Genomic DNA, 26,329 nt, shown 5'->3' with positions numbered 1-26,329 from the left:
TCCCTCTACCTGGTCAGCTCTCTGAAGTTATCTGCAGGGTTCACTGTTTTCTTTCAGGCCTTTCCTTAGATGGTAGCCTCTTGATCAGGCCCCCCACCCCTTACCGCTCTGTTTAAATTGTGCCACCTTTCCCTGCACCTTTTATTCCCCCTAATCTGCTTTTTCTCTCTAGCACTTTCTACCACCTGACATACTATATAGTTTACTTACTTACCTTATCTGTCATCCACTATGAGGGTCAGGGATTTTTGTTTGTTTTGTTACAGCTGTATTGGCAGTACTCAGAATAGTGCCAACTATTCAAATGTTGTATAATGAATGGGAACAGGAAGGAACGAATATAGGTAGAGAATCAGATAGGTTTAAGGATCTGTGGTGGAGAGTTGAGTGTATTCTTGTTTGATTTTATAAAAGTTAAGAAGTAGAACTTTTAACTGAGAATGGAGTGGGGTAGGCATGCTTGGAGTTTTGAGGAGAACAGAGAAAGTGTGAAAGTCTTCTTTTGGAGTGGAATGTGAACTTTCAGAGGAATGTAAGATTGTTGACTGAAGAAGTAGAAAATTGCTGAACAGTCTTGCATTTTTTGTGGTTTTCTGAAATGGAATGTGCTTCTCACATAAATCAAAACACCTTTTTCATTATTTTTAATTTTTTTTTGAGTCAGAGTATACCAGCAGTTTCCATTTAATGATGTAAAGCTGTAGAACAGTAAGGAAAAGTAACCTGTGCAAATATTTAATTTTTTTAGAAGGGTAGGTTTTTTTTTTTAAACAGTGTTTTTTATTATATTGAATTTATAATTGATGTAGAATGTGTCCTAATGTAAAGTAACTTTCTTTTTAGCCTTACCAATAGTTCTCGGATTGTGGGACTTCTGGCTCAGCTGGAGAAGATCAATACTGAATCTACGGAGTCAGAGACTGCCAGATATGTCACATCAAAAATTCTTCATCTGGTGCAAAGTCAAGGTAAGCTTTAATCTTTGCTTTGGTTTTGCAATGTGTTTTTAGTTTTTTAAAAGTAGATTCTAAGTGTTCTGGTTTGCTAGAGGTGCCATTATGCAAAATACCAGAAATGGATTGGCTTTTATAAAGGGGATTTATTAGGTTACAAATTTACAGTCCTAAGGCCACAGAACTGTCCAAACTAAGGCATTAACAAGATGATATCTTCACTAAAGAATGGCCGGTGGCACCTGGAACACCTCTGCCAGCTGGAAAGGCATATGGCTGGCATCTGCTGGTCCCAGGTTGTGTTTCAGTTCCTTTCTCTCAGCTCCTGTGCATCCTTGCTTCTTTCTCCCAGGGCGTTTCTTTGTAAGTGTCTGGGGGTCTTCTCTTAGCTTTTCCAGGGCAAACTCTGGGCTTCATCGCTTAGCTTAGCATCTCGAAACATTTTTCTGTTTGCATCTCCAAGCATCTGGGTCTGTGTGGGCCCCTGAGCTCTCTTAAGGACTCCAGTAAACTAATCAAGACTGTCCTTGAATGGGCGGGGCCACACCTCCATGGAAATAATCTAATCAAAAGTACCACCCACTTTTGGGTGAATTATATCTCCATGGAAACACTCAGTCAAAAAGGTTTCAATCTGATCAAAAGACTAATAAATCTGCTCCCACAAGATTGCATTAAAGAACATAGCTTTTTGGGGGACATAATATATCCAAACTGGCATTCTAAGAATGCTCAAGATTTTGATAAAATGGATGATTACCTGTAAAAGTTGTACTTTCTCAAATTAACTCAAGGAGAAAACTGAATAACTTTGGAAGAAATTGATTTTCAAAATAATGTCTCCAAAAATGATTATGATTTTACTTGTATGTGTCATCGTCCCCCCATCCCCACCCAATTTTTTAACACCACCACCTAATCTGAATGCTAGTTTTAGAATGCTGATAAAAAGGTGTTAAGTAGCATAGAGTGTCATTTATTAGTGTGGCCCACCACTTTGTAATTTAAGCTTTGCCATTTTGTGGCTGGGAATTTACTGAATCTCTAGGATTTAGCTATACCATTTCTTAATTTCATGCTTTAGAAAAGACTTTTTTTTCCCCCTCTATTTACAAGAAAAAACAAGGAGAGAAATGACAGCCAAAGGTTCTACAGGAATGGAAGTTCTGCTGTCAACTTTGGAGGTAAATCACTAACAGGCTTAAATTATGCAATTTACTAATACCAAGCAATGGTGGAGATAAAAAAATATACAAAGTATAAAATTTTCATCTTAGAGGTGAAGGCAACAAATGTAAGTTTGTTTTATGTTTTAAATTGTCATTTAAAATAGTGGTTTTAATATTATGTATTAGGTGACCATCTAAGTATATTTCTTTGTGATTATAATGATAACTATAAATTTTAATCTTAATATTCTATGTTAATTGATAATAGAAAATAAGCCTAACTGGAAATAAGTATTTAGCTTAAAATAAACGATCGATGTGGGAAATTTTCATTTATTGTATTGTGTTATCTGATACTACATTTGTGATTTGTTTTACTACATATATATGTTGAATATCTGTATTATACTGATGATAATTGAATATCTGTTCTAATGTCAAAGTTTTGAGTGGATGAGCTAGATGCATTTAGAATCAGGGTTATATATTTTATTCAGTGTATTTAAGAATAAGGAATGGGTTCATGTTCTTTTCATCTTAACATCATAGAGATGATAGTTCTTTGTAAAATTGATCTTTTTATGCAATCTCAATAAAAATACCAACAGTTTTGGTTCTACAATCCAAATGGGAATAAAAAGAATAGGAAGGGAATTTCTGAAAAATGAGAGAAATGAGGAAGGGCTAGGCTTACCAAATATCAAAGCATATTATAAAGCTTTGATAAAGATTCAGTAATTAAAATAGTTTAGAAATTGTTCATAAGTAGACAGACTTCAGTGTACTAGAATAGGAAGTCCAGAATATTTATGGAAATTTATTATTTTCTAAAGATAGTATTTCAGCAGTGGGAAATAGAGGGATTATTTAATAAGTGGAGTTGGGATAAATTTGTAGCTACTGGGAAAGCAAAATTTGGAGCCTTACCCTTTACATTCTGCAGCAAAATACGTTTCACATTAAGCAAAGATTTAAACATGAAAAATGAGTGGGGGAAATTTAAAAATAATCTCACAATAGGGAAGGCTTTTCTAAATATTAAAAAAAACAGGACATAGAAAAGATTGATGAACTCAACTATGTTAACAAAATACACAGGGGAAAACATAAAAAAATCAAGATACTTGGCAAACTGAGGAAAAAATATTTTCATTTCATATGATTTCTTTAATATATAAAGAAGTTCTATAAATCAGTTCAGAAAAAAAATGGAAAAACATGTGAAGGTTATGAACAGACAGTACCCAGAAAAAGAAATACAAATGGCACCTTAGATCACTTTTAATAAAAGAAATGTAATGAAAGTACATCATTTTCACTTATTTAGATTGTACCAACTTTGAGAAATAGTTACCCCATGCCATTGCTGATGGGAGTGTAAATTGCTCCTTGGAGAACAATTTGGTGATAATATCTATCAAAATAAATGCCCATATTCTTTCATCCAGAAATTCCATAAATTTATCTACATAAAGATATACTTGAGCATATGTAACTGTATGTTCTTAGTCATTTATTGCAATTTATTTTAAACAACAAAAAACTGAAAACAACCTAAATATCCAGCAGTAGGTGACTGGTTACATAAGCAATGGCATAGCTGTATAATGGAATGTATTATGTAGGCCTTAACAAAGAATGGAGAGGCTCTTTTTTTATTGATAGGTAAAAATAGCAAAGTATAAAATAATATCTATAGGGTGATACCATTTGGAGAAATAAACCTATATGTACATGTATATTCACATGCATTATTTATACATGTGCGTAATATCTTTGGAAGGATACATAGGAAACTGATAACTGAGAAGGTACTAGGTAGTCACCATACAGCTTGCAGTGCTTTGTAAATTTTGGTTCATTTACTTTTTTATTTATAGAAAGACGATATCATATGACAATTTTATTCTTGTAATGATATCGATAGTAAGAAAATAACTCAAATGATTCGTAAAAATTCTTCAGGTCAAGAATAAGGGACTGTAGTGATAAAGGAGAATAGTGGAAACCTGAATACATTTTCTCTAGGAGAAATTGGAAAGGTCATGTCTAATATATAGGTAGTTCCCAGTAGGTAGACAAAGTTTGGGAATCACAAATTTGCAATGTTTTAACAAAGGAAATAAAATATTTATTTCAGAACATGAAAGATCTTCAAACTACACTTAATATCTTAAGCATTCTTGTTGAGCTGGTGTCAGCTGGTAAGTTTTTATTTCTTTTGGTCTTATTTCTGTTTATAAACAGTGATCAACAATGCATCATATGTACTTTATTTGGAATTTTTTGATACTTAATAGAGGTTTTTCTGAATATTGGAATTTCGAAACTGAATTGTCATGCCTCTTGTTGGGTCTGTGCTTTGGTATCTTTGAGTATCCTTGCAACCCATGTTTGAGAGCCTGGAACCTAGCATTTAGACTCTGTGCTATTTCCTAATTTCAATAAATGAGGTAAAACAAAATCTGATTTTGGCAGTGATTACTTTAAAGATTTCTTGACTGCTAATAAGTTGTGATACTTAATATGTTATGGGAAAATTTTCTGTTTTAAAGAAGTTTTTCTTAAAAATTTTTAGGTGGTGGTCGAAGGTCAAGTTTCTTAGTTGCCAAAGGTGGTTCACAAATATTGTTGCAGTTACTTATGAATGCCAGCAAAGAATCTCCCCCAAATGAGGAGTTAATGGTGCAGATTCATTCTATTCTTGCAAAGATTGGACCGAAAGGTAAGGGTTTCACTTGTATGATTAATGAATCTGAGACAAACTTTATAACATTAACTTTTTCTATCTTTAAACTGCTAAATTTTTAAAATGCAAAATGCTACTGTTTTTTCTTGGTTTTCGTAATGAAATGTTTTTTATGGTCAACTAGTGACCTGTGAGGATTGAAGATCTAAAATTCATGAGGAATTCTTTTTTTTTTTTTTTTTTTTTTTTTTTAATCATCATTTTATTGAGATACATTCACATACCACGCAGTCATACAAAACAAATTGTACTTTCGATTGTTTACAGTACCATTACATAGTTGTACATTCATCACCTAAATCAATCCCTGACACCTTCATTAGCACACACACAAAAATAACAATAATAATAATTAGAGTGAAAAAGAGCAATTGAAGTAAAAAAGAACACTAGGTACCTTTGTCTGTTTGTTTGCTTCCCCTACTTTTCTACACATCGATCCATAAACTAGACAAAGTGGAGTTTGGTCCTTATGGCATTCCCAATCCCACTGTCACCCCTCATAAGCTACATTTTTATACAACTGTCTTCGAGATTCATGGGTTCTGGGTTGTAGTTTAATAGTTTCAGGTATCCACCACCAGCTACCCCAATTCTTTAGAACCTAAAAAAGGTTGTCTAAAGTGTGCGTAAGAGTGCCCACCAGAGTGATCTCTCGGCTCATTTTGGAATCTCTCTGCCACTGAAGCTTATTTCATTTCCTTTCACATCCCCCTTTTGGTCAAGAAGATGTTCTCCATCCCACGATGCCGGGTCTACATTCCTCCCCGGGAGTCATATTCCACGTTGCCAGGGAGATTCACTTCCCTGGGTGTCTGATCCCACGTAGGGGGGAGGGCAGTGATTTCACCTTTCAAGTTGGCTTAGCCAGAGAGAGAGGGCCACATCTGAGCAACAAAGAGGCATTCAGGAGGAGACTCTTAGGCACAAATACAGGGAGGCCTAGCCTCTCCTTTGCAGCAACCGTCTTCCCAAGGGTAAAACTTATGGTAGAGGGCTCAACCCATCAAACCACCAGTCCCCTATGTCTGTGGTCATGTTAGCAACCATGGAGGTGGGGTAGGCGAATACCCCTGCATTCTCCACAGGCTCCTCAAGGGGGCACTACATCGTTTTTTTTTTTTTTTTTTTTCCTTGTTTGTCTTTTTTCTTTTTTTTTTTTTTTTAACTTTCCCTTCTTTTTTCAAATCAACTGTATGAAAAAAAAAGTTAAAAAGAAAACAAACATACAATAAAAGAACATTTCAAAGAGACCATAGCAAGGGAGTAAGAAAAAGACAACTAACCTAAGATAACTGCTTAACTTCCAACATGTTCCTACTTTACCCCAAGAAAGTTACATACTATAGCAACATTTCAGTGAACTTGTTCCTACTACATCCATCAGAAATTAACAGACCATAGTCATTTCTGGGCATCCCCAGAACGTTAAATAGCTTATCTGTTCTTCTTGGATTATTGTTCCCCCTTCCTTAATTGCTCTCTACTGCTAGTTCCCCTACATTCTACATTATAAACCATTTGTTTTACATTTTTCAAAGTTCACATTAGTGGTAGCATATAATATTTCTCTTTTTGTGCCTGGCTTATTTCGCTCAGCATTATGTCTTCAAGGTTCATCCATGTTGTCATATGTTTCACCAGATCGTTCCTTCTTACTGCCGCGTAGTATTCCATCGTGTGTATATACCACATTTTATTTGTCCACTCATCTGTTGATGGACATTTGGGTTGTTTCCATCTCTTGGCAATTGTGAATAATGCTGCTATGAACATTGGCGTGCAGATATCTGTTCGTGTCACTGCTTTCCGATCTTCCGGGTATATCCCGAGAAGTGCAATCGCTGGATCGAATGGTAGCTCTATCTCTAGTTTTCTAAGGAACTGCCAGACTGACTTCCAGAGTGGCTGAACCATTATACAGTCCCACCAACAATGAATAAGAGTTCCAATTTCTCCACATCCCCTCCAGCATTTGTAGTTTCCTGTTTGTTTAATGGCAGCCATTCTAACCGGTGTTAGATGGTATCTCATTGTGGTCTTAATTTGCATCTCTCTAATAGCTAGTGAAGCTGAACATTTTTTCATGTGTTTCTTGGCCATTTGTATTTCCTCTTCAGAGAACTGTCTTTTCATATCTTTTGCCCATTTTATAATTGGGCTGTCTGTACTATTGTCATTGAGTTGTAGGATTTCTTTGTATATGCAAGATATCAGTCTTTTGTCAGATACATGGTTTCCAAAAATTTTTTCCCATTGAGTTGGCTGCCTCTTTACCTTTTTGAGAAATTCCTTTGAGGTGCAGAAACTTCTAAGCTTGAGGAGTTCCCATTTATCTATTTTCTCTTTTGTTGCTTGTGCTTTGGGTGTAAAGTCTAGGAAGTGGCCGCCTAATACAAGGTCTTGAAGATGTTTTCCTACATTATCTTCTAGGAGTTTTATGGTACTTTCTTTTATATTGAGATCTATGGTCCATTTTGAGTTAATTTTTGTGTAGGGGGTGAGGTAGGGGTCCTCTTTCATTCTTTTGGATATGGATATCCAACTCTCCCAGCCCCATTTGTTGAAAAGACCATTATGGCTCAGTTCGGTGACTTTGGGGGCCTTATCAAAGATCAGTCGGCCATAGATCTGAGGGTCTATCTCTGAATTCTCAATTCGATTCCATTGATCTATATGTCTATCTTTGTGCCAGTACCATGCTGTTTTGGCAACTGTGGCTTTATAATAAGCTTCAAAGTCAGGGAGTGTAAGTCCTCCCACTTCGTTTTTCTTTTTTAAAGTGTCTTTAGCAATTCGAGGCATCTTCCCTTTCCAAATAAATTTGATAACTAGCTTTTCCAAGTCTGCAAAGTAGGTTGTTGGAATTTTGATTGGGATTGCATTGAATCTGTAGATGAGTTTGGGTAGAATTGACATCTTAATGACATTTAGCCTTCCTATCCATGAACATGGAATATTTTTCCATCTTTTAAGGTCCCCTTCTATTTCTTTTAGTAGAGTTATGTAGTTTTCTTTGTATAGGTCTTTTACATCTTTGGTTAAGTTGATTCCTAGGTACTTGATTTTTTTAGTTGCTATTGAAAATGGTATCTTTTTCTTGAGTGTCTCTTCAGTTTGTTCATTTCTAGCATATAGAAACATTACTGACTTATGTGCATTAATCTTGTATCCCGCTACTTTGCTAAATTTGTTTATTAGCTCTAGTAGCTGTATCGTTGATTTCTCAGGGTTTTCTAGATATAAGATCATATCATCTGCAAACAATGACAGTTTTACTTCTTCTTTTCCAATTTGGATGCCTTTTATTTCTTTGTCTTGCCGGATTGCCCTGGCTAGCACTTCCAGCACAATGTTGAATAACAGTGGTGACAGCGGGCATCCTTGTCTTGTTCCTGATCTTAGAGGGAAGGCTTTCAGTCTCTCACCATTGAGTACTATGCTGGCTGTGGGTTTTTCATATATGCTCTTTATCATGTTGAGGTAGTTTCCTTCAATTCCTACCTTTTGAAGTGTTTTTATCAAAAACGGATGTTGGATTTTGTCAAATGCTTTTTCAGCATCTATTGAGATGATCAATTGATTTTTCCCTTTCGAGTTTTTAATGTGTTGTAATACATTGATTGTTTTTCTTATGTTGAACCATCCTTGCATGCCTGGAATGAACCCCACTTGGTCATGGTGTATGATTTTTTTAATGTGTCTTTGGATTCGATTTGCAAGTATTTTGTTGAGGATTTTTGCATCTATATTCATTAGGGAGATTGGCCGGTAGTTTTCCTTTTTTGTAGCATCTTTGCCTGGTTTTGGTATTAGATTGATGTTAGCTTCATAAAATGAATTAGGTAGTGTTCCATTTTTTTCAATGTTTTGAAAGAGTTTGAGTAAGATTGGTGTCAGTTCTTTCTGGAAAGTTTGGTAGAATTCCCCTGTGAAGCCATCTGGCCCTGGGCATTTATTTGTGGGAAGATTTTTGATGACTGATTGGATCTCTTTGCTTGTGATGGGTTGGTTGAGGTCTTCTATTTCTTCTCTGGTCAGTCTAGGTTGTTCATATGTTTCCAGGAAATTGTCCATTTCTTCTACATTATCCAGTTTGTTGCCATACAGTTGTTCATAATATCCTCTTATAATTTTTTTAATTTCTTCAGGATCTGCAGTTATGTCACCTTTTTCATTCATTATTTTGTTTATATGGGTCTTCTGTCTTTTTGATTTTGTCAGTCTAGCTAGGGGCTTGTCAATCTTGTTGATCTTCTCAAAGAACCAACTTTTGGTGATATTTATCCTTTCTATTGTTTTTTTGTTCTCTATGTCATTTATTTCTGCTTTAATCCTTGTTATTTCTTTTCTTGTACTTGGTTTAGGATTGGTTTGCTGTTCATTTTCTAGCTTCTTCAGTTGATCCATTAGTTCTTTGATTTTGGCTCTTTCTTCCTTTTTAATATATGCGTTTAGTGCTATAAATTTCCCCCTTAGCACTGCTTTTGCTGCATCCCATAGGTTTTGGTATGTTGTGTTCTCATTTTCATTCGTCTCTATATATTTAGCAATTTCTCTTGCTATTTCTTCTTTAACCCACTGATTGTTTAGGAGTGTGTTGTTTAACCTCCAGGTATTTGTGAATTTTCTAAGTCTCTGATGGTTATTGACTTCTAATTGTATTCCATTGTGGTCAGAGAATGTGCTTTGAATAATTTCAATCTTTTTAAATTTATTGAGGCTTGTTTTATGTCCCAGCATATGATCTATTCTGGAGAAAGTTCCGTGAGCACTAGAAAAGTATGTGTATCCTGGTGATTTGGGATGTAATGTCCTGTAGATGTCTGTTAAATCTAATTCATTTATCAGATTGTTTAGGTTTTCAATTTCCTTATTGGTCTTCTGTCTGGTTGATCTATCTATAGGAGAGAGTGATGTGTTGAAGTCTCCCACAATTATTGTGGAAACATCAATTGCTTCCTTTAGTTTTGCCAATGTTTCTCTCATGTATTTTGTGGCACCTTGATTGGGTGCATAGACATTTACGATTGTTATTTCTTCTTGCTGAATTGCCCCTTTTATTAGTATGTAGTGGCCTTCTTTGTCTCTCAAAACATCCCTGCATTTGAAGTCTATTTTATCTGAGATTAATATTGCTACACCTGCTTTCTTTTGGCTGTAGCTTGCATGAAATATTTTTTTCCATCCTTTCACTTTCAGTTTCTTTGTGTCCCTGTGTCTAAGATGAGTCTCTTGTATGCAACATATTGATGGTTCATTTTTTTTGATCCATTCTGCGAATCTATATCTTTTAATTGGGGAGTTTAATCCATTTACATTCAACGTTAAAACCGTGAAGGCATTTCTTGAATCGGCCATCTTATCCTTTGGATTATGTTTGCCATATTTTTCCCTCTCTCTATTAATATCCTTTATTGTACCCATACCGAATCTCTTTAGTACTGAACCTTTCTCCAAGTCTCTCTGTCCTGTCTTTGTTTCTCTATCTGTAGGGCTCCCTTTAGTATCTCCAGTAGGGCAGGTCTCTTGTTAGCAAATTCTCTCAGCATTTGTTTGTCTGTGAAAAATTTAAGCTCTCCCTCAAATTTGAAGGAGAGCTTTGCTGGATAAAGTATTCTTGGCTGGAAATTCCTCTCACTCAGAATTTTAAATATATCGTGCCACTGCCTTCTCGCCTCCATGGTGGCTGCTGAGTAGTCACTACTTAGTCTTATGCTGTTTCCTTTGTATGTGGTGAATTGCTTTTCTCTTGCTGCTTTCAGAACTTGCTCCTTCTCTTCTATGTTTGACAGTGTGATCAGTATATGTCTCGGAGTGGGTTTTTTTGGATTTATTCTATTTGGAGTTCGCTGAGCATTTATGATTTGTGTATTTATGTTGTTTAGAAAATTTGGGAAGTTTTCCCCAACAATTTCTTTGAATACTCTTCCTAGACCTTTACCCTTTTCTTCCCCTTCTGGGACACCAATGAGTCTTATATTCGGACGTTTCATATTATCTATCATATCCCTGAGGTCCATTTCGAGTTTTTCAATTTTTTTCCCCATTCTTTCTTTTATGCTTTCATTTTCCATTCTGTCATCTTCCAGGTCACTGATTCGTTGTTCAACTTCCTCTAGTCTTGTACTATGAGTGTCCAGAATCTTTTTAATTTGGTCAACAGTTTCTTTAATTTCCATAAGATCATCCATTTTTTTATTTAGTCTTGCAATGTCTTCTTTATGCTCTTCTAGGGTCTTCTTGATTTCCTTCATATCCCGTACTAGGGTCTCATTGTTCATCTTTAGTTCTTTGAGTAGCTGCTCTAGGTGTGTCTCTTCTGGTCTTTTGATTTGGGTGCTTGGGCTTGGGTTATCCATATCGTCTGGTTTTTTCATATGCTTTATAATTTTCTGTTGTTTTTGGCCTCGTGGCATTTGCTGACCTTGATAGGGTTCTTTTAGGGTTTGTAGACCAGTTGAAGTCCTTATCTCTAATTTATCAGATCTACAGCTTCGTGGAGTACACTTTCTCTAACTAACCAGCAGGTGGCGTCCACGAGCCACCTGTTCTCCACAAGCCAGATCTCCCCTGCTTAGCCTTTTTGGTGAGTGGGGGAGTGAGTCTTGTGGGGCCCAATTGGTGTCCCAAGCTTGCGTGTGTAGTTGGTGTTGCCTGCCCTGTATGTGGGGCGTGTTTCTGGGCAGTCGGGGAGGGGGTGTGGCCCTAACAATCAAATCTCCCTGATGATCCTAGAGTTTTAAAGCTACTGCAATAGTCTAATCCTTCAGTTCAGTCCTGCCACAGTTTGTCTCTGCCACTGACCCACAAGTCTTTGGTATTGGCGTATGGCTCCTGAGACTTGCAAGTGGGCCCCTCTTCCAGGCTGTGCACCCCGGGTCCTCTGTTGAGGGATGACTGTGCTATGTCGCAGGTGAGTGCCGTCCCCCCAGGGCAGTTCTGGGCTGCTGGGCTGTGTTGGGAGGCTCCCAGTCTGCTCAAATGATGGCTGAATGGGGCTCTGTTAATTCACACTGCTCCCCCTTCCCAGCTCTGGGACATTCAGCTGAGGTTGCAGGGAAGGCTAATGTCCACGCCCAGTTTTGTGGTGTGTGCCTGTTATTTGAAGCACTTCCGTCACACTGGGTTGTCTGGGCCAGCTCTGGGCTATGGGGCTGGCGATGGGCAGGAGTGTTTCCTGTCCACCAGGATGGTGGCTGTGAGCGGACACCCCCCTTTTCTTGGGAAGTTGTGTTGTTTAGTGAATTTTCTCAGCCACTGGATTATTGCCTTTTGTCTCAGAGCTCTCTTAGTTCTGCTCTTGACTTGACGTGCCCAAATTTCAATTCTTTGAAGCTTTCTGGATTGAGCTTCTTAGAGTAATTGTTTTAGAAAAAGCAAAAAGGATTTAAAAAAAAAAAAAACAAAACAAAAAAAAAAACAAAACGGCCCTCCTCAGAGATCTAATGGGTTATTGAAATGCTAATAGACAAAGCAACCAGGGCCATTAAGGAAAAGTGCCCAGGGCAGAGAGATCAGCCTTGCTTCGGGATTTGCATATGCGCCTCAAGGCCTGATCTCCGCCCTTCCCCTTTCTGTGTTCACCAGAACTCCAAAAATCCTCTGCTTTTATTTTGGAGTTTTTCGTGTTGTTTTTTTTCTATGCCTGTCTCCTCTCTGCTGGGCTGGCTGCTCTCAGAGTCTCTGGTGTCTGGCCTCAGTCTATCTATGGTTGGAGTTTGAATCAGTAGAATGAGTTTCCGGTAAGAGCAGCCACTGCAATTCTCCCTTCTCCTTCCTGGAGCTGACAGCCCCTCCTCCCCCGGGACTGAGCCTGGCAGGGAGGGGCGCGGGTCCCCTGGCCGCAAAAACTTACAGATTTCGCTGATCTCAGCAGTTCCACGTTTTCATGAGTGTTGTATGAAGTATGCCCAAAGACAGATTGCTCTGTGGTGTCCAGTCCACGCAGTTCCTGGCTTTTTACCTACTTTCCTGGAGGAGTAACTAAAACATACAGCTCACCAGTCTGCCATCTTGCCGAGCCATGAGGAATTCTTTTGCATGTGGTAGAAAAAGGAAGAGAAATGTTTCAAAATCACAAGCATGTCTGGGCATGTGAGTGTGCAGGCTCATGTATATGTGTAAAGGAGACACATAATATGGATATTGTTGAGGTTAGGAGGGAGTATGGATGGGAATGTTTTAAGGAACATGGAGATAACATATGCCATTTCTTTTCATTAGTAGGTATATTTGTGCTGCATGGTCTCAATGTTCAGGAAACTTGCAATCTAATTAAGTAGGCCAAAATACATATGAAAAATCATGAGACTGATTTTTATAACAGTAAGACATGCAAAATATTTAAAAAATGCAAATGGAGAAAACATGGAACACCGGACAAAGGAAGAAGTTGATTTAGGTTATTGGAGAAAGGCACAAGTACAAAAAGACCTCCAGACTCTTAGGATAGTTATTTTTAAGAGTTTTTGCCATTGCTTTATGGCTTACATTTGCTCTTTGAACCTTGAAGTATTTGGTTAAAATGCTTATTTAGCACTGTGGATGGTTGTGGGGTGTGTGAATTTATTTCAGTAAAACTGTATAAAAAATAAAAAAATAAAGAAACTGCTTATTCAGAAAAGTGAGGGTATATGTCTAAATAATTTATGCATTTATAGATGTTTTTTGCATACCTTTATGTATTATATAAATATTTAAACAACATATTTAACAAATGTTTAAAGTAAACATCCCTGATATGAATTTAATTTTTCAGGTATCTTAGGGGCCTTTAGATTTAAACATATGCTGTTTATTTGAGGGTTATGTTAGTGGTCTTGTATTTTCCTTTAACTCTTGTATTTGAGATTTAAGTGCTCCCTCTTAAGATTTTTGCTGAAGAATTATTGTTCCCGCAAATGAAAAATAAAATAAGAGAAACTAAGAATACTGTTATCTCTTGCCTCCTCCTCTAATTAGAGCCAGGCTATCTTTTTATCTATTTTTCATGAAATTAAATTAAGATATTGATGTATTTAATTTACCTTTTGTATTTCTTTAATGCCTCTTTTTTTTTTTTTTTAATTCAGTTTTATTGAAATATATTCACAAACCATACAGTCATCCATGGTATACAATCAACTGTTCACAGTATGATCATATAGTTATGCGTTCATCACCACAATCTATTTCTGAACATTTTCCTTACATCAGAAAGAATCAGAATAAGAATAAAAAATAAAAGTGAAAAGAGAATACCCAAACCATCCCCCCATCCCACCCTATTTGTCATTTAGTTTTTACTCCCATTTTTCTACTGATTTTTTTTCAATTTTTTAACTTTGTTTATCAAAAAATTAAAAACAAAGGCAAACAACAACCAAAAAAACCCCACAACATTTCAAACAAAGCAATGGATTAAGGAAAACAAATAACCTAAAATAACTACTTTGCTTCCAATATGTTCCTACCATACCCCAAGAAAATTAATAAACCATGTCCAAACAGAGGAGTAAGAAAAACAAATAATCTAAAATAACTACATTGCTTCCAACATGTTCCTACCATACCCCAAGAAAATTAACAACCCCTAAGAAAGCAAAGGAATGAGAGAGAAAAAAAAAACCTAAAATAACTCTATTGCTTCCAACATGATCTTACTATATCCAAGAAAGTTTACAAACCATAATCATTCCTGAGCATTCCCATAACATTGAGATTACCCTCCATAGTTTATCTGTTCTTATTAGATTATCATTCCCCCTCCACTAATTGGTATCTCTAGGTCCCCTACATTCTACAGTATAAAACATTGTACATTTTTCACAGAATTCACATTAGTGGTAACATACAATATCTCTCTTTTTGTGCCTGGCTTATTTTGCTCAGCATTATGTCTTTTTTTTTTTTTTTTAAATCTTCATTTTATTGAGATATATTCATATACCACGCAGTCATACAAAACAAATCGTACTTTCGATTGTTCACAGTACCATTACATAGTGGTACATTCATCACCCAAATCAATCCCTGACACCTTCATTAGCACACACACAAGAATAACAAGAATAATAATTAGAGTGAAAAAGAGCAATTGAAGTAAAAAAGAACACTGGGTACCTTTGTCTGTTTGTTTCCTTCCCCTATTTTTCTACTCATCCATCCATAAACTAGACGAAGTGGAGTGTGGTCCTTATGGCTTTCCCAATCCCCTTGTCACCCCTCATAAGCTACATTTTTATACAACTGTCTTCGAGATTCATGGGTTCTGGGTTGTAGTTTGATAGTTTCAGGTATCCACCACCAGCTACCCCAATTCTTTAGAACCTAAAAAGGGTTGTCAAAAGTGTGCGTAAGAGTGCCCACCAGAGTGACCTCTCGGCTCCTTTTGGATTCTCTCTGCCACTGAAGCTTATTTCATTTCCTTTCACATCCCCCTTTTGGTCAAGAAGATGTTCTCCGTCCCACAATGCCAGGTCTACATTCCTCCCCGGAAGTCATATTCCACGTTGCCAGGGAGATTCACTGCCCTGGGTGTCTGATCCCACGTAGGGGGGAGGGCAGTGATTTCACCTTTCAAGTTGGCTTAGCTAGAGAGACAGGGCCACATCTGAGCAACAAAGAGGCATTCGGGAGGAGGCTCTTAGGCACAACCATAGGGAGGCCTAGCCTCTCCTTTGCAGCAACCGTCTTCCCAAGGGTAAAACCTGTGGTAGAGGGCCCAACCCATCAAACCACCAGTCCCCTATGTCTGTGGTCATGTTAGCAACCATGGAGGTGGGGTAGGCGAATACCCCTGCATTCTCCACAGGCTCCTCAAGGGGGCACTACATCTTTTTTTTTTTCCTTGTTTTTTTTTTTTTTTTTTTTTTTTTTAACTTTCCCTTCTTTTTTAAATCAACTGTATGAAAAAAAAGTTAAAAAGAAAACAAACATACAATAAAAGAACATTTCAAAGAGACCATAACAAGGGAGTAAGAAAAAGACAACTAACCTAAGATAACTGCTTAACTTCCAACATGTTCCTACGTTACCCCAAGAAAGTTACCTAATATAGCAACATTTCTGTGAACTTGCTCCTACTATATCCATCAGAAATTAACAGACCATAGTCGTTCCTGGGCATCCCCAGAACGTTAAATAGCTTATCTGTTCTTCTTGGATTATTGTTCCCCCTTCCTTAATTGCTCTCTATTGCTAGTTCTCCTACATTCTACATTATAAGCCATTTGTTTTACATTTTTCAAAGTTCACATTAGTGGTAGCATATAATATTTCTCTTTTTGTGCCTGGCTTATTTCGCTTAGCATTATGTCCTCAAGGTTCATCCATGTTGTCATATGTTTCACGAGATCGTTCCTTCTTACTGCCGCGTAGTATTCCATCGTGTGTATATACCACATTTTATTTATCCACTCATCTGTTGAAGGACATTTGGGTTGTTTCCATCTCTTGGCAATTGTGAATAATGCTGCTATGAACATTGGCGTGCAGATATCTGTTCGTGTCACTGCTTTCCGATCTTCCGGGTATATACCGAGAAGTGCAATCGCTGGATCGAATGGTAACTCTATATCTAGTTTTCTAAGGAACTGCCAGACTGACTTCCAGAGTGGCTGAACCATTATACAGTCCCACCAACAGTGAATAAGAGTTCCAATTTCTCCACATCCCCTCCAGCATTTGTAGTTTCCTGTTTGTTTAATGGCAGCCATTCTAACCGGTGTTAGATGGTATCTCATTGTGGTCTTAATTTGCATCTCTCTAATAGCTAGTGAAGCTGAACATTTTTTCATGTGTTTCTTGGCCATTTGTATTTCCTCTTCAGAGAACTGTCTTTTCATATCTTTTGCCCAATTATAATTGGGCCGACTGTACTATTGTCATTGAGTTGTAGGATTTCTTTATATATGCAAGATATCAGTCTTTTGTCAGATACATGGTTTCCAAAAATTTTTTCCCATTGAGTTGGCTGCCTCTTTACCTTTTTGAGAAATTCCTTTGAGGTGCAGAAACTTCTAAGCTTGAGGAGTTCCCATTTATCTATTTTCTCTTTTGTTGCTTGTGCTTTGGGTGTAAAGTCTAGGAAGTGGCCGCCTAATACAAGGTCTTGAAGATGTTTTCCTACATTATCTTCTAGGAGTTTTATGGTACTTTCTTTTATATTGAGATCTTTGGTCCATTTTGAGTTAATTTTTGTGTAGGGGGTGAGGGTAGGGGTCCTCTTTCATTCTTTTGGATATGGATATCCAACTCTCCCAGCCCCATTTGTTGAAAAGACCATTATGACTCAGTTCAGTGACTTTGGGGGCCTTATCAAAGATCAGTCGGCCATAGATCTGAGGGTCTGTCTCCGAATTCTCAATTCGATTCCATTGATCTATATGTCTATCTTTGTGCCAGTACCATGCTGTTTTGGCAACTGTGGCTTTATAATAAGCTTCAAAGTCAGGGAGTGTAAGTCCTCCCACTTGGTTTTTCTTTTTTAGAGTGTCTTTAGCAATTCGAGGCATCTTCCCTTTCCAAATAAATTTGATAACTAGCTTTTCCAAGTCTGCAAAGTAGGTTGTTGGAATTTTGATTGGGATTGCATTGAATCTGTAGATGAGTTTGGGTAGAATTGACATCTTAATGACATTTAGCCTTCCTCTCCATGAACATGGAATATTTTTCCATCTTTTAAGGTCCCCTTCTATTTCTTTTAGTAGAGATATGTAGTTTTCTTTGTATAGGTCTTTTACATCTTTGGTTAAGTTGATTCCTAGGTACTTGATTTTTTTAGTTGCTATTGAAAATGGTATCTTTTTCTTGAGTGTCTCTTCAGTTTGTTCATTTCTAGCATATAGAAACATTACTGACTTATGTGCATTAACCTTGTATCCCGCTACTTTGCTAAATTTGTTTATTAGCTCTAGTAGCTGTGTTGTCGATTTCTCAGGGTTTTCTAGATATAAGATCATATCATCTGCAAACAATGACAGTTTTACTTCTTCTTTTCCAATTTGGATGCCTTTTATTTCTTTGTCTTGTCGGATTGCCCTGGCTAGCACTTCCAGCACAATGTTGAATAACAGTGGTGATAGCGGGCATCCTTGTCTTGTTCCTGATCTTAGAGGGAAGGCTTTCAGTCTCTCACCATTGAGTACTATGCTGGCTGTGGGTTTTTCATATATGCTCTTTATCATGTTGAGGAAGTTTCCTTCAATTCCTACCTTTTGAAGAGTTTTTATCAAAAAGGGATGTTGGATTTTGTCAAATGCTTTTTCAGCATCTATTGAGATGATCAATTGATTTTTCCCTTTTGACTTGTTAATGTGTTGTAATACATTGATTGATTTTCTTATGTTGAACCATCCTTGCATGCCTGGAATAAACCCCACTTGGTCATGGTGTATGATTTTTTTAATGTGTCTTTGGATTCGGTTTGCAAATATTTTGTTGAGGATTTTTGCATCTATATTCATTAGGGAGATTGGCCGGTAGTTTTCCTTTTTTGTAACATGTTTGCCTGGTTTTGGTATTAGATTGATGTTAGCTTCATAAAATGAGTTAGGTAGTGTTCCATTTTCTTCAATGTTTTGAAAGAGTTTGAGTAAGATTGGTGTCAGTTCTTTCTGGAAAGTTTGGTAGAATTCCCCTGTGAAGCCATCTGGCCCTGGGCATTTATTTGTGGGAAGATTTTTGATGACTGATTGGATCTCTTTGCTTGTGATGGGTTGGTTGAGGTCTTCTATTTCTTCTCTGGTCAGTCTAGGTTGTTCATATGTTTCCAGGAAATTGTCCATTTCCTCTACATTATCCAGTTTGTTGCCATACAGTTGTTCATAGTATCCTCTTATAATTTTTTTAATTTCTTCAGGATCTGCAGTTATGTCACCTTTTTCATTCATTATTTTGTTTATATGGGTCTTCTCTCTTTTTGATTTTGTCAGTCTAGCTAGGGGCTTGTCAATCTTGTTGATCTTCTCAAAGAACCAACTTTTGGTGATATTTATCCTCTCTATTGTTTTTTTGTTCTCTATGTCATTTATTTCTGCTTTAATCCTTGTTATTTCTTTTCTTGTACTTGGTTTAGGATTGGTTTGCTGTTCATTTTCTAGCTTCTTCAGTTGATCCATTAGTTCTTTGATTTTGGCTCATTCTTCCTTTTTAATATATGCGTTTAGTGCTATAAATTTCCCCCTTAGCACTGCTTTTGCTGCATCCCATAGGTTTTGGTATGTTGTGTTCTCATTTTCATTCGTCTCTATATATTTAGCAATTTCTCTTGCTATTTCATCTTTAACCCACTGATTGTTTAGGAGTGTGTTGTTTAACCTCCAGGTATTTGTGAATTTTCTAAGTCTCTGATGGTTATTGACTTCTAATTGTATTCCATTGTGGTCAGAGAATGTGCTTTGAATAATTTCAATCTTTTTAAATTTATTGAGGCTTGTTTTATGTCCCAGCATATGATCTATTCTGGAGAAAGTTCCATGAGCACTAGAAAAGTATGTGTATCCTGGTGATTTGGGATGTAATGTCCTGTAGATGTCTGTTAAATCTAATTCATTTATCAGATTGTTTAGGTTTTCAATTTCCTTATTGGTCTTCTGTCTGGTTGATCTATCTATAGGAGAGAGTGATGTGTTGAAGTCTCCCACAATTATTGTGGAAACATCAATTGCTTCCTTTAGTTTTGCCAATGTTTCTCTCATGTATTTTGTGGCACCTTGATTGGGTGCATAGACATTTACGATTGTTATTTCTTCTTGCTGAATTGCCCCTTTTATTAGTATGTAGTGGCCTTCTTTGTCTCTCAAAACATCCCTGCATTTGAAGTCTATTTTATCTGAGATTAATATTGCTACACCTGCTTTCTTTTGGCTGTAGCTTGCATGAAATATTTTTTTCCATCCTTTGACTTTCAGTTTCTTTGTGTCCCTGTGTCTAAGATGAGTCTCTTGTATGCAACATATTGATGGTTCATTTTTTTTGATCAATTCTGCGAATCTATATCTTTTAATTGGGGAGTTTAATCCATTTACATTCAACGTTAAAACCGTGAAGGCATTTCTTGAATCGGCCATCTTATCCTTTGGATTATGTTTGCCATATTTTTCCCTCTCTCTATTAATATCCTTTATTGTACCCATACCGAATCTCTTTAGTACTGAACCTTTCTCCAAGTCTCTCTGTCCTGTCTTTGTTTCTCTGTCTGTAGGGCTCCCTTTAGTATCTCCAGTAGGGCAGGTCTCTTGTTAGCAAATTCTCTCAGCATTTGTTTGTCTGTGAAAAATTTAAGCTCTCCCTCAAATTTGAAGGAGAGCTTTGCTGGATAAAGTATTCTTGGCTGGAAATTCCTCTCACTCAGAATTTTAAATATATCGTGCCACTGCCTTCTCGCCTCCATGGTGGCTGCTGAGTAGTCACTACTTAGTCTTATGCTGTTTCCTTTGTATGTGGTGAATTGCTTTTCTCTTGCTGCTTTCAGAACTTGCTCCTTCTCTTCTATGTTTGACAGTGTGATCAGTATATGTCTCGGAGTGGGTTTTTTTTGGATTTATTCTATTTGGAGTTCGCTGAGCATTTATGATTTGTGTATTTATGTTGTTTAGAAGATTTGGGAAGTTTTCCCCAACAATTTCTTTGAATACTCTTCCTAGACCTTTACCCTTTTCTTCCCCTTCTGGGACACCAATGAGTCTTATATTCGGACGTTTCATATTATCTATCATATCCCTGAGGTCCATTTCGAGTTTTTCAATTTTTTCCCCATTCTTTCTTTTATGCTTTCATTTTCCATTCTGTCATCTTCCAGGTCACTGATTCGTTGTTCAACTTCCTCTAGTCTTGTACTATGAGTGTCCAGAATCTTTTTAATTTGGCCAACAGTTTCTTTAATTTCCATAAGATCATCCATTTTTTTATTTAGTCTTGCAATGTCTTCTTTATGCTCTTCTAGGGTCTTCTTGATTTCCTTCATATCCCGTACTATGGTCTCATTGTTCATCTTTAGTTCTTTGAGTAGCTGCTCTAGGTGCTGTGTCTCTTCTGGTATTTTGATTTGGGTGCTTGGGCTTGGGTTATCCATATCGTCTGGTTTTTTCATATGCTTTATAATTTTCTGTTGTTTTTGGCCTCGTGGCATTTGCTGAACTTGATAGGGTTCTTTTAGGGTTTGTAGACCAAGTTGAAGTCCTTATCTCTAATTTATCAGATCTACAGCTTCGTGGAGTAGACTTTCTCTAACTAACCAGCAGGTGGCGTCCACGAGCCACCTGTTCTCCACAAGCCAGTTCTCCCCTGCTTAGCCTTTTTGGTGAGTGGGGGAGTGAGTCTTGGGGTCCAATTGGTGTACCAAGCTTGGTGTGTAGTTGGTGTTGCCTGCCCTGTATGTGGGGCGTGTTTCTGGCAGTGGGGAGGGGGGGTGGCCTAACAATCAAATCTCCCTGTGATCCTAGAGTTTTAAAGCTGCTGCAATAGTTTAATCCTTCAGTTCAGTCCTGCCACAGTTTGTCTCTGCCATGACCCACAAGTCTTGGTATTGGCGTATGGCTCCTGAGACTTGCAAGTGGGCCCCTCTTCCAGGCGTGCACCCCGGGTCCTCTGTTGAGGGATGACTGTGCTATGTCACAGGTGAGTGCCGTCCCCCCAGGGCAGTTCTGGGCTGCTGGGCTGTGTAGGGAGGCTCCCAGTCTGCAAATGATGGCTGAATGGGGCTTGGTTAATTCACACTGCTCCACCTTCCCAACTCTGGGACAATCAGCTGAGGTTGCAGGGAAGGCTAATGTCCACACCCAGTTTTGTGGAGTGTGCCTGTTATTTGAAGCACTTCGTCACACTGGGTTGTCGGGGGCAGTTCTGGGCTATGGGGCTGCGATGGGCAGGAGTGTTTCCTGTCCAGCAGGATGATGGCTGTGAGCGGACACCCCCCTTTTCTTGGGAAGTTGTGTGTTTAGTGAATTTTCTCAGCCACTGGATTATTGCGTTTTGTCTCAGAGCTCTCCTAGTTCTGCTCTTGACTTGACCTGCCCAAATAGCAAGTCTTTGAAGCTTTCTGTATTGGGCTTCTTAGAGTAATTGTTTTAGAAAAAGAAAAAAGGATTAAAAAAAAACAAAAACAAAAACAAAAACAAAACGGGTCCTCCTCAGAGATCTAATGGGTTATTGAAATGCTAAGAGACAAAGCAACCAGGGCCATTAAGGAAAGGTCCACAGGGCAGAGAGATCAGCTTTTCTTCAGGATTTGCATATGCGCCTCAGGGCCCTTCCCCTTTCTATGTTCACCAGAACTCCAAAAATCCTCTACTTTTATTTTGGAGTTTTTCGTGTTGTTTTTTTTTCTATGCCTGTCTCCTCTCTGCTGGTCTGGCTGCTCTCAGATTCTCTGGTGTCTGGGCTCAGTCTATCTATGGTTAGTGTTTGAATCAGTAGAATGAGTTTCCGATAAGGGCTGCCACTGCAGTTCTCCCTTCTCCTTCCCGGAGCTGACAGCCCCTCCTCCCCCGGGACTGAGCCTGGCAGGGAGGGGCGCGGGTCCCCTGGCCGCAAAAACTTACAGATTTTGCTGATCTCAGCAGTTCCACGTTTTCATGAGTGTTGTATGAAGTATGCCCAAAGTCAGATTGCTCTGTGGTGTCCAGTCCACACAGTTCTTGGCTTTCTACCTACTTTCCTGGAGGAGTAACTTAAACATACAGCTCACCAGTCTGCCATCTTGCCCCGCCTCCTAAAGCCTCTTTTAAGTTGTAGCTCATTTATTTTGTTTTCTTCTGCATATTATTTTAATTTTTTTTTTTTGGTCAATTTTTCCATTTTTATGTCATTCAAGGATATTATGCAGTAATTTCTTGAGTCATATTGTTTCTTTTTTTCTTGTGAGGTGAAAGTAATTTTCCCCCAGGAACATTCAGTTTTTTTGCTTAAAATTCCTGTTTTTGAAATACCTCTTTTTGCTTTTTCTGCTTATTTTCCTCTCGTAAAATCTTAGCAGTCTAGATTCTTGTTACACAGGTTTTCTTTTACTCTTTGATCTTTTTTGTGAAAGTAAAAATTAAGAGCTTATTTTCTTCTTTTCCTCTTCTTGCTATGTCAAGAAATAGATCCTTTTGGGAATTTGTTTGCTAATGTTTGCCAAATTATTTTCTATATAAAATGTTAAACTTTTTTTGTTAATTTATATTCTTTTCTAAGTCTGAAAAGAATACAGTTCATATTAAATAAGTGTTATTGATAATGGATTATAAGTAGTACTTATAAGTAGTATTGATAATTCATGTTAAAGTATTATATAATTCATATCAAGTATTGATTATTCATATTAAATAAGTATTATTGATAATGGTAATGATTCTTTACTATTTAATAAGTATTATTTACTATCTTTACTGTTAAATAAATATTATTTACTGTTAAATATTATTGATAATTCATATTTAAGTATTACTATATAATTTATATCAAGTATTATTGATAATGGTAATGATTCTTTACTATTACCCTGAACTGTGGAATCTTGTTCCTCAGAAACATGTTGAACTGGATACTTATGTTGGGTCATTTAAGGTTTTCATTACAATCTAAGTGCCAGGCTACTTTAACCCCTAACTCTTCCCCTACCTGCCCCTTAGGATGGTCTTTCACGCCAGTTAACCATGTATCAAAAGTATGAGGATTATTATCATTATGTTTTTAACATTTTTTATTGTAAAATATAACATATATAGGAAGAAAAGTGATAAATTTCAAAGTATAGTTTGACAAGTAGATATAGAGCAAATTTCAAAGTATGGTATGGGTTAAGTTCCACAAGTTCAGGTATTTCCTTCTGACTGTTCTAATATACTAGAAACTAAAAAGAAATATAATGATTCAGTAGTCATAATCATTTGTAGAATCCTAACTTCTCTGTTAACATTTCTCCCTCTCATTTGATCATTCTCTCAGTCTTCAGGGATATTTGGGCAATGACCATTTTAACTTCTTCATTTTAAAAAGGGGTGTTGACATTATGGGGTAGGGAATGCAACTGGTTGAGATTCTGGGAGAGACTTAAAAATAAAGATTCTGGGAGAGACTTTAAAATAAAGACTTTAAAATAAAGATTATTTTAAAAATCATTTAAGAAAATTGTTATAATTTTAATTGTTTCAGTACAACTTTATATTTGATAATTTGAATTCCTCATACAAATTTAAAATATCATTACTTTGTGATATCTTCATTTTGTTCAAAAGGTACATATGAATAAATTGTGATTATTCCTTTTTTCTTTAAACAGATAAAAAATTTGGAGTGAAAGCTAGAATTAATGGAGCTTTGAATATAACCCTGAGTTTGGTCAAACAGAATTTGCAGAATCATCACTTAATTCTGCCTTGTCTTCAGCTTTTACGTGTATATTCTGCTAACTGTGAGTATTTCAGAGCAGCTTTTAGTTAACTCAGTGTTGTGAAGTTAGACAAAATAAAAGTTTCAAAATATCTTAATTCCATAAACCTCCAAAATTTGTGGACAAGGAAAAAGAAGATTTATTATGACTTATTGTAGCTCCTAACCCCAACCACCACAAAATGCTGTGGGGTAAGAAGGTGAATTGGCAAAATCTTTAGGGTTCTCATTCATTCTTCTATTTTGTTAAAGACTGTAGTGAAGGCAGATGAGTTGGCAGCCTGTGGAGAATTTGAGGAAGAATATGAGGGTATTGGCAGCTGGAAAAATTGCCAGTGCATCTTTGGATTTTCCATGATAAGAGGAAAGCTGAGAAGGAAGGCATGAGTCAGCATAGTCACCTGGAGCTAATTATCAACAGGAAAGTGGTAGAACAGAACATGGGCTGTATGGGAACCTCTGAGTAAGCTGGAGGGAAGAGGGATCACAGACAATCAGCTGCAGATAAGTGTCCCCCAATTCTATATTTCACAATATTGGGTCCCGGATCCATATGGATTTTCATTTCTGGTCTCTGATTGCAGAATTGGAGTAAAGAAATAAGAAAAAAAACTAAAATTGAGTTGCAGAATATCTTAATGCAGAATATCATTGCAAAATAATAATGAAGGTGCAAGATGCGTGTGTGAAATGTGTTAGTATATATATGTATAAATACACACGCACAAAACCCCCTTAGCAATAGGCTAAAAGGGTACTCAGAAGAAAATCATTTTGAACACTTGAATAATTTAACACTTATGTAATTAAAAAGAACACAGGAAATTAATGAATCAAATAAGTTGGCAACAGAGCAATGAACACAAAGCAGAAAGAATGATATAGTAAAGGAAGAAATGAATATACATATATATTAGAAAAGAGAAAAACAGTTGATTTGAGAAAAACTGAGTTGGATTAAAATAAAACAGAGAAACCACTGATTCCCCCCAATCAAAGATAAAGGAAGATGATAGCACAGCATAAAATTAGAAGGGCTAAATAGAGTAATAAACAGATACAGAAGAAATTAAAATTATGTACAGAATTTTAGGTGCTACATTTTTAGTGATGTTTTATTGAATTAACCACTAGAAGTCTAGCAAATGGTTTGTCTATAATTTTCTTGATAATATTTGTTAAGTGTTGGAAATGTTGGGCAGAATTTTCTGATTAGGTAATTGTTTACATATTCCATGAGAAAGAGTAAAATTGTTTCCTGTTTTTCCCTACTACAGTTGATTTAGTTAAGGTCCTCATTATCTCTAACTGACACCATAGCCTCCTAATGTGTCTCTCAAATCCCATCTTCCCCAGCGTGGTGTGCATTCTGACCTGTTTATTTAAAAATGAAGATCAGATTTGTTCTTTCTTTTGGGTGATTCCCTGTAACTGACAAAATTAAAACCTCTAGGGCCCTTCATAATTGTTTGGCATCTTTTTTCCTACCTCATCTTCCCATTCATATGCCTTTGTCTGATACTGTATGCTTTAACAATACGTGGCATTTACTGTTTCCGTTCTAGTGCCCATGTCATCTGTCTCCAGCAATATTCCAGAGCTACATCCTCTCTTTAACTCCTCCAGCTTCTGTCCTAGCTAATTCCTACTCATTTTCTAAAAATTTAATTTTTTCTTCTATCTTTTTCATCTTTCGAAGTATAATTTAACAAGTAGTTAGGAAATTTCTGAAGTTGTTATGAGTCACAGTACCATAGTTTCAGTTATTTCCTTATTGTAAAATACAACATATATACAAAAAGGTGATAGCTTTCAAATTACAATTTAACAAGTAACTGTAGAACAAATTTTAAAGGATGCTGTGGTTCCTACTCACTTTAAGGACTGAGCCCAGGCATCATTTTCCCTGGAAATGCCTTCTCTCCTCTGTATTATGGGCTCTTCAGTGATACAGGCTAAATAGCCTAGAACTCTTAATCTGTATAGGAAGTAGTTTAGTAATTATCTTTTTGTTGTTTCTGTCATTCTCTTCTACATTGTGTTCTCTAAGGGCAAAGACTGTTTATTTTTTCTCTGCATTCCCACTATCTAGTATTAGTGGT

General features: G+C 36.9%; 1 protein-coding gene across 6 annotated transcripts in view; it reads left to right on the top strand.

The window, feature by feature from the left end:
- The window catches only part of AGTPBP1 (ATP/GTP binding protein 1), a 304,355-nt gene that overhangs the window by 66,302 nt on the left and 211,724 nt on the right, over positions 1 to 26,329 (top strand). For all 6 annotated transcript variants that reach the window (XR_005219074.1, XR_005219073.1, XM_037850913.1 and 3 more), the window contains exons 3-7: positions 844 to 968; positions 2,070 to 2,137; positions 4,263 to 4,326; positions 4,701 to 4,847; positions 24,118 to 24,249. Coding sequence is in view for 4 of the 6 variants with exons in the window: in XM_037850913.1 (XP_037706841.1) it covers positions 844 to 968; positions 2,070 to 2,137; positions 4,263 to 4,326; positions 4,701 to 4,847; positions 24,118 to 24,249 (536 nt within the window). In the remaining 2 variants the exon portion in view is untranslated. The remainder of the gene's footprint in view (positions 1 to 843; positions 969 to 2,069; positions 2,138 to 4,262; positions 4,327 to 4,700; positions 4,848 to 24,117; positions 24,250 to 26,329) is intronic.

Source organism: Choloepus didactylus, chromosome 10 (genome assembly GCF_015220235.1).
Source record: "Choloepus didactylus isolate mChoDid1 chromosome 10, mChoDid1.pri, whole genome shotgun sequence".
Taxonomy (NCBI): domain Eukaryota; kingdom Metazoa; phylum Chordata; class Mammalia; order Pilosa; family Megalonychidae; genus Choloepus; species Choloepus didactylus.
The sequence above is the reverse complement of the archived record's forward strand: the minus strand, read 5'-3'. Positions and strand labels throughout refer to the sequence as shown.